This window comes from Rhyacophila brunnea, unplaced genomic scaffold, assembly GCF_057557595.1.
Source record: "Rhyacophila brunnea isolate RB1 unplaced genomic scaffold, BYU_Rbru_1.0 scaffold_7, whole genome shotgun sequence".
NCBI lineage: Eukaryota > Metazoa > Arthropoda > Insecta > Trichoptera > Rhyacophilidae > Rhyacophila > Rhyacophila brunnea.
This window is the reverse complement of record NW_028233339.1, coordinates 43,987,040-44,001,403: the sequence shown is the minus strand read 5'-3', so window position 1 is coordinate 44,001,403 and position 14,364 is coordinate 43,987,040. Positions and strand designations below refer to the sequence as shown.

The window sequence follows — 14,364 nt, the reverse complement described above, 5'->3', positions numbered from 1 at the left end:
ACAATGTTTGAATTAAAATAAACAGCACCAAGTTTTACAGTATCTATTGCTTGTCTACATTATGTTGGGAAATTCAATAAAATCGCATAAATATGGGTAATAAGCATCACATAAATGAACAAAATAATATTTAATTCATTTTAATTTTCGAGTTAGCTTTCAAATGACAGATTATTATAAAATTAGTGATAATCAGCCACCATACTTGTTTTCAAGAACTGAAGGTATTCTTAGTTATTTTATTTCATGCCTTTCTTGATATAGTTGAGGAAGGCTGCAAAGAATTTTGGTTTCATAATAGTACTTTAATTTATTCGTACAGGGACAAAAAGATTGGAGGGAGCTCTTGCTATTCTTCACCAAAACGCAGTTTAAATTAATATTTCCATTTATTAGATCCATTATATTGCAGTGCTCGAATATAAGTCATTAGTTTTCCTCCTGGTCGTACCTATGGATTTGTAAAATCTAACACCAATATTTTTTTTATTAAAATGATGGCATAAATATGTAACATGGTATCTTCTTCTTCTTCCACGGTGCTACATCCCGGGGTGGGATTTGGCCTCCTCCACAACCGCTCTCCACTCACTCCGGTCTCTCGCCACACTTCTCCAGTTACCGGATCTTCCTATATGAAGCCAGTCAATTTCTACGGCGTCAGCCCATCTCTTTCTTGGATGGCCTCTGGGTCTCTTCCGTTGGGGTAGCCACTTCGTCATGATCCTTGGCGCTCTAACTTCAGGCATTCTCTCCACATGCCCCGCCCATCGTAGTCTTTGGAACTTACAGTGTCTTATGATTGTTTGCTGTTCAATCAGCTCTTCCAACTCGTGGTTCATTTTAATTCTGTAGTTCCCATTTTCCAACGTGGGTCCAAAGATTTTGCGGAGTATTTCGCTCGAAGACAGCTAATTTGTTTTCTTCGTTTTGAGTCAAGCACCAAGTCTCACAGCCATAAGTGACCACTGGCCTTATAATCGTTTTATAAATTAGAAGTTTACTTCTTCGGCCTAGAATTTTCGACCCCACCAGTCGCTTGCAGGCACGCCAGCATTTATTCCCGGAGATAAGGCGGATTTTTATCTCCTCTGCTGTCTTATTTTGGGTATTTAGGCTGGATCCGAGATACGTGAACTTGTCCACCCCTTCATATGCATGCTGTCCTATGACTATATTCTGCAGCGGTACCTGATCGCGTGTGCTGACCATATACTTAGTTTTTGACTGGCTTATTTCCAGCCCAGCGTTTTCTGCTTTTATTTTCATAGTGCCACCATGGTCGATCATCCTCTGTTTGGATCTGCTTGTAATTAGTATCCGTCAGTGTGGTCTTTATAAGCCTTACTAGTTTTAAGGGAATTCCCGGTATTTTTAGGCTTTGCAGCATCTTATCCCTATTCACACTTGCGAAAGCTTGTTTAAAATCAATAAGCAGGTGGTGGAATGTCAGGTTGTATTCGTGCGCTTTCTCCATAGTTTGCCTCATGATATGGATGTGATCTATGGTGGATCTATTTGGTCGGAAGCCGCATTGGTATTCTCCCAGGATTTCCTCACCATAGATCATTAACCTGCTATACAGTACAGATGAGAAAACTTTATAAGCTGTGTTTAGAATTGTGATCCCTCTGTAGTTATCGCAGATTGTTTTGTCTCCCTTTTTCAGAATAGGCACGATTATTATACCCATCTTCCATTCCTCAGGTAGAATTTCTTTTTCCCAAATATTGAGAATTATCTTGTGGATATTTGCTTCCAGTGTAGGGCCACCAGTCTTTATCAGCTCGGCTGTTATCCTGTCGGTTCCAGGTGCTTTATTGTTTTTCAGCGTTCTTAATGCTCTTCTTACTTCAGGCAGAGTAGGCTCATCAATAAATTCCTCAGCAGTGTAGTACAATACTTCTTCCGTTTCCTCATGACCATTATTATAAGCCTGATTTAAAAGTGTTGTGAAATAGCCTTTCCATCTTTCCATAATGTCCTTCTTTTTGATCAGCATTTGTCCTTCACTATCCTTACAGGAGTTTAATCAGGGTTGATAGGATTTAGTCTTGTAAAATTTTCTGGGATCATTGTTTTTTCTTTGACATTCCATGTCTTGAAGTATTCTCATGAGCATCAATCGCTTTTTCTCTCGACAGAGCTTTGTTGCAGTTTTTCTCTTTTCTTTATAAGTTTCGTAATTTTGGCGAGTTTCCCTTTGTAGGCATTTCTTCCTTGCTTCATTTTTTTTCAAACAGTGCTTGCCTGCAATCATCATCAAACCATCCTGAATCTATTTTTGCTTTGTTTTCCCCCAGAATTTCTGTGGCACTCGTGATAACACAGTATGTATGTATACAGTTGTATTTTCCCAGTCCACATTCACATCATCGGTTATTAAAGTCATTTTTAAGTTTGTTTCTATAGATTCCTGGTATTTATCCAAAATTTCTTCATCCCTCAATTTTTCAGCTCTCCATTTAGTTCTTCTCTGGCCTTCTTTTTTCAGTATTAAGGAGATTTTTTTTTTAAATTTTGCTCTCACCAGGAAGTGATCCAAATCGCAATTGACTTCTCTGCAGACGCGCACATCCTCCACTGTTGTCGCCCTTCTTTTTGATATAAGAATGTGATCATTCTATTTGGTTGCATGTATTACTTCCAGGTATTTTCCAGGTTCCTTTGTGGATATTTTTATGTTTAAACCATGTACTACTAATTAATAAATTATTTGCAGCCGCTAAAAAGCATAGACGTTCACCATTATCGATTGTCGTTTGATGCAAACTGTGCTGCCCAGCTACTTATTTAAATGCTTCATCTTTTCCAACTTTTGCATTGAAGTCTCCCAAGATAATTAGAGCATCATGAGGGAAGACTTTTTCGCAGGCTCTCTGCAGATCTTCATAGAATCTATCCTTAATTTCCTCGGTCGCATCATCAGTTGGGGCATAAACGTTGATGAACGTAATATTGAAAAGTGTACCTTTCAGTTTAAGTTTACATAATCTCTCACTAATTGGCTCAAATCCTAGTACTGCCCTGCGGATATCAGAGCTGATTAAGAACCCAGTTCCATAGCGACCCTGCGTACCTGCAGATCCACTGTAATACAAAGTGTAGTTTCTCTTGTTTATGAAACCTGCGCCCTCCCATCTTATTCCCTGCAATACAGTCACGCTCATTTTATACTTATGCAATTCAATTGCAACCTCCTCCATCTTGCCCGGCTGCAACATAGTGCGTACGTTCCATGTGCCACATTGTATATATAATCGTTTGTCCTTAATTCTTTGCTTGGGTCGTTGGTTTATGGGGAGTCCGGGGTTCGTAATCAGGGTTTTTTTTACCGTGTTGGGTGATTAACCCTACGACGAACCCTCATCCTTTATCCGGGCTTGGGACCGGTCATAGCGTAGGTAGAGTCGTTCCCTATTACTATAGGCGGAGATTGTGACATGGTATGGCTTAGGTTTTTCCAGGCTTCTTTAAACGCAGTTATATAATCAGCATGAACACGTTTTTTTTTATTTCTCAACCTCATTTCAATTACAGAGCGAATCGTTCAACCTCAATTTGAGTGTGGTCCTTCTCCTTTTTTTAATGTACATTGGTGATATGACGTGGCATTGCAATATTAATTTAATAAAGCATTGGTGAGTACTAAATTTTTTCCTGGTTTTTTTCCCTGCTCCATCACTATACAGAATAGTGGTTTTATAGTCATCGTCGTCGTCGTCGTAGAAAGAGGCAGAAGAGGAAGAGTAAATTATTGACATATTATTACACTGGAAAGCTAATGTGCAGTAAGCCCACTTTCGACTTCAATCAAAACATTGCAAAGACCATCAATCGTTTTTGGTTGCAGAGAGTAAAATTATGAATGGCAAGTTTTGTTTTAAATTATGCGCTGGACACATTAGATTTTGGATATATCAAAACGCATTGTCTATTGTAAACACATATTTTTCAGTAATTTTGTCAGATTCCTTTTCCTTTCTGGCGTAGGTATTTTTTCTTTTCTTGCTGAACAAGGTATTTTAGTCCATCTAAATTATTTGTTTGACTGAAATAGTTTTCAATTCAGGTATTCAAATTTCTGACAGACTTCTATACTATGTTTAAAATGTTTATTTGTCCCTTAAAATAGTCGAAATCAGTGTTTCTAAACCTTTTTACAGCTGAGGATTACTGAAATTATTAGAAACGTTTTACGCACCGCTAACGTATAAGGAAAACATATTATATAATAACGTATGATAGCAGTTAATTTCGTCACGTAAAACCATTAATATATTTAAGGACAAAAACACAATGCTCAAATACTTACAGTTGCACAGGTTTTATTAAAATTTTAGCATTAGCATTTGGACGCCCAAAAATTGCGGACCACAAGAAAACTTTCTGAGGACCACTGGTCTAAATTAAACATTGGCATCATTAAATATACAACCAAGCCAGGGCTCGAAATAGACCGGAACGCACCGGAGCGCCGTTCCTGTTCGTGAAATTCTAAAAGATACCGTTCCGGCTCGTGGATTCTTTGAAAATTGCGTTCCGTTTCGTGTTATTGAGATAATATTGCATGTAGGTATATAGTTCTTAAAGTTGTAAGAACTGATTCGTGAGAATATGTTAGGTTATTTATTAACGATTAGTCCTACAAGGTCTACAATATAATATAAGCTGTTCGGTTTTCAGATGTGCTCCAAATTTGTAATTATTTACCCTTACAAGCAGGGCTGAATTTCCAAAAAGGGCTACAGGTCCGGGACCTAAATTTAGTAGGTCTACAGAACCCGAAAAATAATGTGAAATCACAAAAGAACCTTGCAGCGAAGGAATACACAAATATACGAGCTTCTAGAATTTTGAAGATAAGAGCCCAATTCTAAGAAAATTGATGAAAAATAAGTGATTTTGCAAAAACAAACATAAAATAATATGAAAAAACCATTAAAAAAATAATTGAAAAAACCAGGTTTTAGTATTTCTCTGTATCCATCTTTCAGAATCGTCCTTGTTTCTCTTATGAATGCCGGATTTATCTGAAATACCATCTGAGATATTATCTGGCACCACATAGTGCAGACGCAAAAACAAGTCATTATCTTCCAATACTGGCGTAATATTTTTTGTGTTAAATATAATAATTGCTATAGGTACTATATAATTATTATAATACCATTAATATCGATAATTCCTAGTATGTATCATCTGCAAAGAATAATATTTTCCGAATTAGGTACCTACCTAAGTACTCGTACCTATTTTAATAACAACTGTTGTTTCACTATTGCAAAAAAAAGTTTTTAATTTTTTTCTTCAATTTTCTAGTAGGTTTTTTAAACGGAATACATAGTTTTCAACTGCACCACAGTGGATCAAATAAACAGGTGTGGATGGTTCAATGTCATCTTGCCGAGATAATAATATTATGTAAATGATTGTCGGTTCGTGATTAGACTGTGGTTCTATATCATTTAGTGTTTTTAAAACTGTTGAATACCTACATAGGTAGTAGGTACATCAATATTATTGTATATTTGCATAGTAGAAGCTGTTACCTTATGGCAGTGAAATTTAATGCTGCTCTGGTCTTTTCATTTTCTGATGTTTTAAAATAACTCCACAATATTGAAACAAGTTATAATTTTTGGGGGTGTCTTCACAGCCTTTCTGGTGTTTATCATTTTGAAGTGTTTGTATTTGTCTTCACCAATAACTTTTTTTAAAAAATCACAGGGAATAATTTTGGTTCAAGTTTTTCTGTATGAAAATGGAGACCAAGCTATACATATCAACAGACGACGTAATAAAATAATGACTGACACCTTATTTTATCAACCAAAAGTTGAAACGGCCAACTACTATGCTATGACCAATTCATAAATAAAAGCACCATATCTATGTATTAATTAAATACATAGAAATAGGTATGTACCTACATATTATACATATTCGGCGTAAAAACCTCAAAAATGATAATCATGCACGACTATTGCCACTCGATTACTAATAAATGGTAGGTAGGTACCTACCTATCATACATTTTTTTCACTTAATGTGACCCGTATGGGCATTGGTTAATAATAATCGCTGGCAAGCTATATTATTTCGTCTAGGTATCTTATAGGTTCAAAATGCTTGGGTGACTAGGTACAATGAAAAAATGGCGTTGCGAAAACCTTTATAACATTTTGTAGTCTTGGGACATCTCTCAACAGCAGCCTCAAAATGATTGATTCCTTGCTATAATTAGAAGAGAGGCGATCTTCCTGTTTTTTTATCTTCACAGAATTATTAAACTCATTATTTCGTTCTTCCAGTCAGCTTTGAACGTAATATTAGATTGATTAAGGGCATTAAGGCGAGATATAGGTACCTAGGTACCTAACTTGCCGACAACACCGAGTTGAGTCTTTATTTTAATTGAGGCTTTTCAGCGATTAGGAATGCAGTATATGTATGAATAGAATAGTTACCTAAATTATAATAATACTTATATTATAAGTACCCACATATAATTTGATTTTTTACGGCGTATTGAAAACCTGTGTTATTAAAAATCTATAAACCTTATAGAGATAGGTACCTATCTTCTTCTTATTGTGCCATCCCCTAGCGGAGGTCGACCACCATCAAGGCGATCTTATCTTTGTCGTCTGCTACCCGGAACAGTTCGGTGGAGCTGCACTCGTACCAATCACGGAGGTTATTAAGCCACGAAATGCGGCGCCGTCCTCTGCTACGCTTCCCATTGATCTTTCCTTGAATGACAAGTTGGTGAATGCTGTATATGTGTCCTCTCATAATGTGGTCGAGGTATTGTAGTTTCCTGGTTTTGATACTACGTAGAATTTCTCGGTCCTTCCCCATTCGATTGAGAACTTCAACATTTGTCACCCGGTCAGTCCAAGGAATTTTGAGGATGCGTCTATACAGCCACATCTCGAAAGCTTTAAGTCTCCGTGACATCTCTTGGTTTAGCGTCCATACTTCCATGCCATAGAAAAGAATTGAGAGCACATAACAACGTACCATACGCAGTCTCAGACCTAGGTTAAGATCTCGATTGCTAACGAGGCGTCTCATTTTGAGAAAGGCGCTCCTTGCGATCTCAATTGTAGTTTTTATTTCCTGAGACTGGTCCCATTTCTCATTGACCCATAATATCGTTGTTAGGCAAAAAATACAGCAAATCATTAGTAGGTAATTAATAATTATTATGCTGTGTTATAATATGAATCATTATTTTTTACTGTTTATGTGTTAGCAGATCTAAAAAACTATAACGAAGTGATCGTATACTATTTTAAGCCTCTTCCAAGTCGTATTTCTGATATAAATTTTATAAGCCCCACATGCCTATACGCTGAAATGATTCATTATTTTTCTATGTTACTAAGAGAAGCTTCATACATCGATTGGCGTAGGCCGTAGCGTATCGTTATACCGTACAATAGACAAAGGGTTAAGTTGACGATTATTCGTTATAAGAAAATATAATATATTATGAATTTTGCAGCAATGTGAAAATAGATTACGGCAAAGCAATAATTCCCGGGGCATCCCAAGTTTTCTAATGCAGCTCGAAGACGGTGAATTTCCATAACACGGGTAAGTACAGCGCAATTATTTTTTACTATAGTAGCTTAAAATGTAATGACGTCATTCTTTAGTTCCTCGTACCTACAGCAGGTGCCTGGTCATGCGACTTCGAAACATTTTGATTTTTGATAATAGTGTAAAGATAAACCATCACTTATTTTATAATAATGTAGTGTTTTGAATGTATAGTTTCGTTATAATTATTACATTGAACTAGCTAAAGTTTTGTGATGTGATTTTACTTCATTTTATGACATGTGACGTAACCAATGTCGTTTGCCTAATCTAAATTGTTTTTAGGTGATCGAAGTTGGATCCTGAACAATTATTACCTACCGCATGAGATGAAAAAAAATACTCAGTATTCTTCGCCTAGAGAGATCCCACTTATCTGGGTCAATGTCAATGTTGGCGTAAGTAGTAAGTACTTATAAGATTTTACGCATGGAATGTAATGAAGTTAGAATGTCACCATCAATTTCCTAGGGTAAACAGTCTATTGTAGAAAAAAAAACTATCAATTATAATCTGGATGGCGAACCCTTTTGAGTAGGTATATTAATATTTTACTAAATAACTAAATGAATACTTTTTTAATCAATTTTTATGGGCAATGATTACTCTCTGGTGTTTGCTTTTCTCCATCGCCAACCACCACGTCTCGACACACATAGTCGAGCGTATACCATGGTGTACCGAACATTGGGCGTTTTTCATAGCTGTGCTAAGAGTGACACCTGTAGAATCTTCCCGATATCTCGATTGGCGTGCAAGAATGCATGATTTCTAATCCAATTTAATCTATTATGGTCATGCCTCAATGAAAAAAGACCTTGCTAATCATATGGCGTTTCAAACTTTTTGAAAGAAATAGTGCCCCATAGAAACCAAGTTACAATAACCGAGCCGGTATTAAAACTTACTCGTTTGTATACATTGATATAAGTACCATGATAATACACCGTTTCATACAAAATCACAATATTAAAGTGGGCAAGTTTTGCAGAATAGGTCAACTTTCAAAAATCTCGAATAATCCTTTTTTTGCAATGTGGGTAAAGTTAATATTTAACTACTTGCTACAATATAATATATATATTAGCGTTTCGGAAAGAAATGTACAACAATAACCCTTATTGCGATGTAGGCAGGGTTAATTTTTCAACCACATTTATCCACATTTTTATGTCCAGAGAGAATGATATTTGAATGAATGGATGGGACCTGTCGGATCTTGATTTCTATTAGCATCGTTTGCGAGGATCCTTTCAATTTTTCAAATTGCGTATTCTCATATAAATGTTTGTATTCTATACAGGTGCCGTACGTAAACAAAAAGAACTGATGACTTCATTAAAACCTTGGATGCGGGCCGCACCGCGGCCAATATCGATTATTCTAACTCGGAGAAAGATCAGATGCGGTGCCTGGACATGCTCGCCACATACTGCGTGCAGGAAGCTAACCATGAAAAGAATATAAACATGAAACGGGATCTGTTCACCAAAGCCGCAAACCTATACACCACTGCCGACAAAATCATCATGTATGATCATGTAAGACGATACCTACCCACTTTCATTACCTATTTTATTCAACCTAGTCAAATTTTGTTCAAATTTCTTTATATATAATAATATGAAGTGAACTTTACAATTTACAAGTTCAATCCATTCACAACATGACTTGGAAAAACAAAATGAAAACAACTGATTTTTCATTATACAACAGCCGAATTTACTTTACCGGCGAAAATGCTGTACATCTGTATTTTTTTTTTTTTGCAGAATCTTTTGGGCCGAGCATACTTGTGCTTGTTGGAGGGTGATAAAGTGGTGGACGGTGAATGCGCAATTCAATTTTGTGGTGAATCAATCTTCCAACAACATCCCCTCGCTGTTCTGGAAAGTGTGCATCGCTTTCAATAAAAAAGACTACCGCAGCGCTCTCGGCTTCTACAGGGAAACTCTGAGAACCAACCGCCTGGCTGTTCTCCGTCTCCGTTTCGGCATGGGCCATTGCTTTATGAAGCTAAATAATCAGGATAAAGCAAGGTTTGGGATACTTACATTGTTTTAAATATTTTTCACAGCAAACGTCAATCTGTGAAATGAGAATATACTCATCTCTCATTTAAAATAGTTCAATATAATAGTTTGAATATTCAGTTAAAATGAATATCTAGAATTTTTCTAAATTGAGTTTGCATATTTCATCAAAGATCCATTAATTCTCATGTTTTTTTAAGTTTTGTTGATTTACGGATGAATGCCATGTGCCAAGTGCAATTTTGCATTATCAATCTTATATTCAAATTCTAAATAGTCATGACTCATGACTCTGGATCCAATTGGTAATGCAAGTGGCTAAACATCCATTTCTCATAAAAAAAATATTTTATATTTAAAGTATTTTTTCCAATGAAAAACCATTATAGTGTAACAATAATTTAACCCTGATCATCCACAGATACGATTTCTAGTGCGCATGAATTACACAACTGATAAACATTCTACGAATAATGTTTGCTTTATAATAATTATTGACCTAAGAATAAGGTAGTATTATTTTGAAATACGCCATTTCTATTGGCATTTCCCAGTGGCTAAGCCACAACATACGACCGTAGCCATAACCATAATCTAACCTAACCGAAAAAAATATTTTTTTAAATCGGTACATGTTCAAACACGGGCATTACCATGATCTTACTCCCTACTTCATTTATCATTTGTCAATTTATAGCTACGGCCGTATATTGTAGCTTAACCACTGGGAAATGCCAATAAATATGGCGTATTTCAAAAAATAGTACCTTATTCTTAGGTCAATAATTATTATAAAGCAAACATTATTCGTAGAATGTTTATCACATTTGAATGGTCAAAGACATAGCTTATAATTAGTATCTTTAGAATTATCTTCAAATGTGTTAATCGTGCCAATTTTTTAATAATAAAATGCCTAATTTTTGTTAAATTTTAGATCACAAAGATTATTAAATAAAATTTTTTATCGTAAATATGTCACTATATAATGTTAACATTAATTTTACTAATGGTTTTGTAAATGCGTTTAAAAAATAATGAATCTAAAAAATATTAATACCACTGCACATGGATGTACCGAAATATGACTATATTCTAAAACATTAGAGCGAAAAGTTTAAAAAAATACTATTTTATGTAATAAAAATACTTTATGCAGTCATCAAATGTTTAAAATAAATATAAAGGATAATAAGGCTTCAAAATTATATAAATAGATTATCTAAAACGTTTAAGGAATGTCCAGGATTATGCTCTGAATATACCTAATAGGTTGAGCAAATGGCTGACATCCATTTCTCCTAAAAACAAAATCTGTCAATACAAACCTCTACTCTGTGGAGGCCCATATGATCCTATTAGGATCGGACATTGTCGAAAGAAAAAAGAAAAAGAATACCATAAAAGCTCCATTTTTACCTATGCTGAGCATGTGGGCCGTTAAGTCTGTAAAGAAAACATGAAGAAATTATATGAACCTATAATTATGTCTGATTAATAAAATTACATACTTAATGTAAATATTATGATATAAATTTCATATATCACATGAGTATGAAATGAAATTTATGACGAAAAGAATAAAATCCTTTCTACATAAATTTTAAAAAGATCTCATTGCTCCATCTATCTAGTAATCATAATAGTTATTTAAGAACCTTGTCTATCCGCTTAATTCAGCAGGGTGAAAATTTTTCTCAGTTCAGTTCATTCAGTTGTCTTGTAATTTGTTTTCAGGGTTACAATCCAAGTCCAATAACAACACAGAGAATCGGGGGTTGTGTGCGGAGAACTGTTACTAACTTGCACGAGAAACCGCGACCAGGCTACGCAGTTTGCACTTTCTGCATTTGTCCTGCCGCACTTTGGCCTCGAACAGATGTATATCATTTTATCGAGGGGATTCAGAGAATGTATGTATATTTTATATCATATTTGTATAGGCGTACAGTTAAAAATATATTTTTTACTGGCCCTACAATCCGATGTGGATCTCGGCTGCCTCATGAAGAGGTCTCATAACAGATATTTTTTACAAGAAATATAATTGATCGTTTGCTCAACCTATTGGGTCCACAGCTTAACAGTTGATATTCCTAAATAATACACGTGATTTAAGAATGTAACAGTCTTCATTGAAAATATTTAACTAGCCTCAGTAAAATACCCATTCGAAAAATCTTGGATCTTCTCAAGCTGACTCAGCTGGCATGCGATAAATCTAGGGTTGATTCCCATGTCATGTTCTAACATTTTTATCAATTAGGTTTGTTTCTGAACCTGTTTCGAGTTATGTATGGAAGATTGATGAATGTTTCATTGTTAAATCTTGTGTAACATCTTGAAGAATCTATAATTTAATTTAAACTATTAAAAAGTACTAGTATGTCAGTACGAAAATTCGAAGAGATCCTTATGCTATCTCTGAATCAAAATTTGTATATAATAGAATATGACCTGGTATTCACCACTTAAGAAAATTGCTTTACAATAATTGTTTTGTTCACCCATACGCACTTGTGGCAGGCCGCTGCGGCTAGCCGGCATACAAAAAACGATATGCGGCTAGCCGCGATGCGGCCTGCCGCAAGTGCGTATGGGCACTAAGCTTTTTATCAAGTCATCATCATCAGCCGGGGTCGATCTACAGTTGGATGAAGGCCTCCCTTAGCTTCCTCCATTTTTCTCGGTCCATAATTCTTTACTGCCACATACATCCTTCTTCTTGGTCGTTCACTCATGGCTGAGGATCGTGACCACTTTTTAATTTTGCCATCCAACTTTATTGCCGAGTTTTTTCTTATTTTTTTATCAAGTATGAGGACTGAAATTTATGTTCTAGTCTATATTATTATAATGTTGTAATTATTATTGTTAATACTGTATGGTGGGCGAATTTAAATAATTCATGCAAAGCCAATGTATAAATATATTAAGTTGTTTTATTGTATTCAACAATTATTCCTTCACTGGGCCTCCCAATGTTTCAAAAATGTCATAAAGGCTCAACCAAAGAACTACGAGATAATAAAAATTCTTGGATCACTATACGCTAAATCTACCTTTCAATCTTAACGAGATGTAGCTCGTGCACATCTCAAGAAAGTCACTGATCAATTCCCAGATGACATCGAAGCTTGGATTTAATTAGAGCAGTCTGATTTGCAGTTATATCATCCCATTTTTTATTAATATACAAGACATAAACTTTCATTTTTAAAGATATAATAATTATGTATAACCATCTTAGTCATTTTGTCATCTGTCTTTGTTTCATCGTTGATACTAGATAGATCAATATACACTTCAGAGAAGAGGTGTTTATTATCTGCATTGTGAAACTTGTAAAACAGTTTAGAGATTCACACAATTCACCAAGCACGTCTTTATAGCGAGCAGCAGCCATATTGTAGATCCAATTCATGGTCCGAAATATGTGTATCTATATGACAAGGGTGATCGACTAAATCTCATGGAGCAATTTGGGATAAAAAAAGTGTATTCCAAAAAAGTCTATGTGGATGTTAATCTGTAAAAGACTTGTTTTCGCAGGGTTTAATTGAATTTTAAAAACTAACCCAACACCATCTGTAAGTTGTCTTATTTCAATGAAAAAAATATGCATGACTGACAAAGTTTAATGTGCACTATTTATGGCAGTTCTTAACAGCCTACCTCCACCCTTCACCACTGCTATTTATGCCCCAAGGCTTTCTATGCAATGTGCTGCTCACCCATCTAATGGTCAAACAAGCAATGAAATGTAAAAACAATAAATCGTTGACTACGTAGTATACGTTAATATTCTGTTTATTTCTGTACACGTTTGCTTAATCTTATCAATGCTTTTTTGTTTGCAGTATGAGAATTGTTTGAACAAATTCCACGCTCACCATAATGTGGATGATTTGATTTACATGGCCCGAGCTGTGTCGTATGCGAATCGACTCCAGGAAGCCAATATAGCTTTGCTACGAGCCAGACGAGTTGGGCCTTGTAACGGCTCTCTACTCTACACCATGATGCTCATCCTGAGAAGAATGTCCGCCCACGTTTTGATTGGTCACAGAAGTTTATTACTTTCAATACTTACCTATGTAACTACCTACCCACAGAAAATTGATTAATTTTTGTATCATAAATTTCATGATTTTTCCTTTATAACATTGATGATTTATTGTAATATATTTAGACCAAGCAAAAAAATTACACGTTACACCTCCTTACATTTTTAAGTTTAAGTCGACCACCCAGTTAAGTACCTCTTGGATTGATGATTGTTAATAGAAAGGTAGTTTAAAGTATTTTAATAAATAATTGATGTTTTATGATAAATGTTGAATTTCATTTTTTCACCCTTTCCTTTGCTCAGCTGTTATAAAATATTATTATATTCGCAGAGAGCATAATATTCATAGACTATAGATACATCTAGACGCCACCCGTTGCATTGCTAAATGAAGCTGCGTGCCATGCGTTTGGTTTGTGGGTGAGCGAACGCATTCGTCTACAAATGTTCGAGACCATAGACCATTTCGGTAGTGCTCGCACTAGACGCTCAGAATTAAAATATAATTTTCTATAATAATATACAAATAAATTATCACGAACATGTATCAACTTACCTAAGCGTAATACCATCTTTTTGCTTATCAGTACGGCTACCATATTTTAATACAACACATAAAACCATCTTTCCTGCTTAAATAACTAAAAATAT

At 35.3% G+C, this 14,364-nt stretch overlaps 2 protein-coding genes and 1 long non-coding RNA gene across 3 annotated transcripts; 2 read left to right on the top strand and 1 right to left on the bottom strand.

Annotated features, from left to right (window-relative positions):
- Positions 1–2,789: 2,789 nt before the first annotated feature.
- Positions 2,790–3,206, bottom strand: LOC147064948 (protein CFDP2-like). The gene has a single exon (XM_085958306.1). The coding sequence runs from the start codon at positions 3,204–3,206 to the stop codon at positions 2,790–2,792; it is 417 nt and encodes a 138-aa protein (XP_085814432.1).
- Positions 3,207–7,895: 4,689 nt separating this feature from the next.
- LOC147064947 (RNA polymerase-associated protein CTR9 homolog) lies at positions 7,896–9,571 on the top strand. The gene is made up of 3 exons (XM_085958279.1): positions 7,896–8,016; positions 8,915–9,152; positions 9,384–9,571. Exons 2-3 carry the CDS (start codon positions 9,015–9,017, stop codon positions 9,522–9,524), a joined length of 279 nt encoding a protein of 92 aa, XP_085814405.1. The 5' UTR covers positions 7,896–8,016; positions 8,915–9,014; the 3' UTR covers positions 9,525–9,571.
- A 1-nt stretch (position 9,572) lies between these two features.
- On the top strand, positions 9,573–13,837 carry LOC147064946 (uncharacterized). Its single transcript, XR_015071951.1, has 3 exons — positions 9,573–9,650; positions 11,382–11,557; positions 13,505–13,837. It is a non-coding gene; the product is annotated as an uncharacterized LOC147064946 (long non-coding RNA).
- Positions 13,838–14,364: the final 527 nt, after the last annotated feature.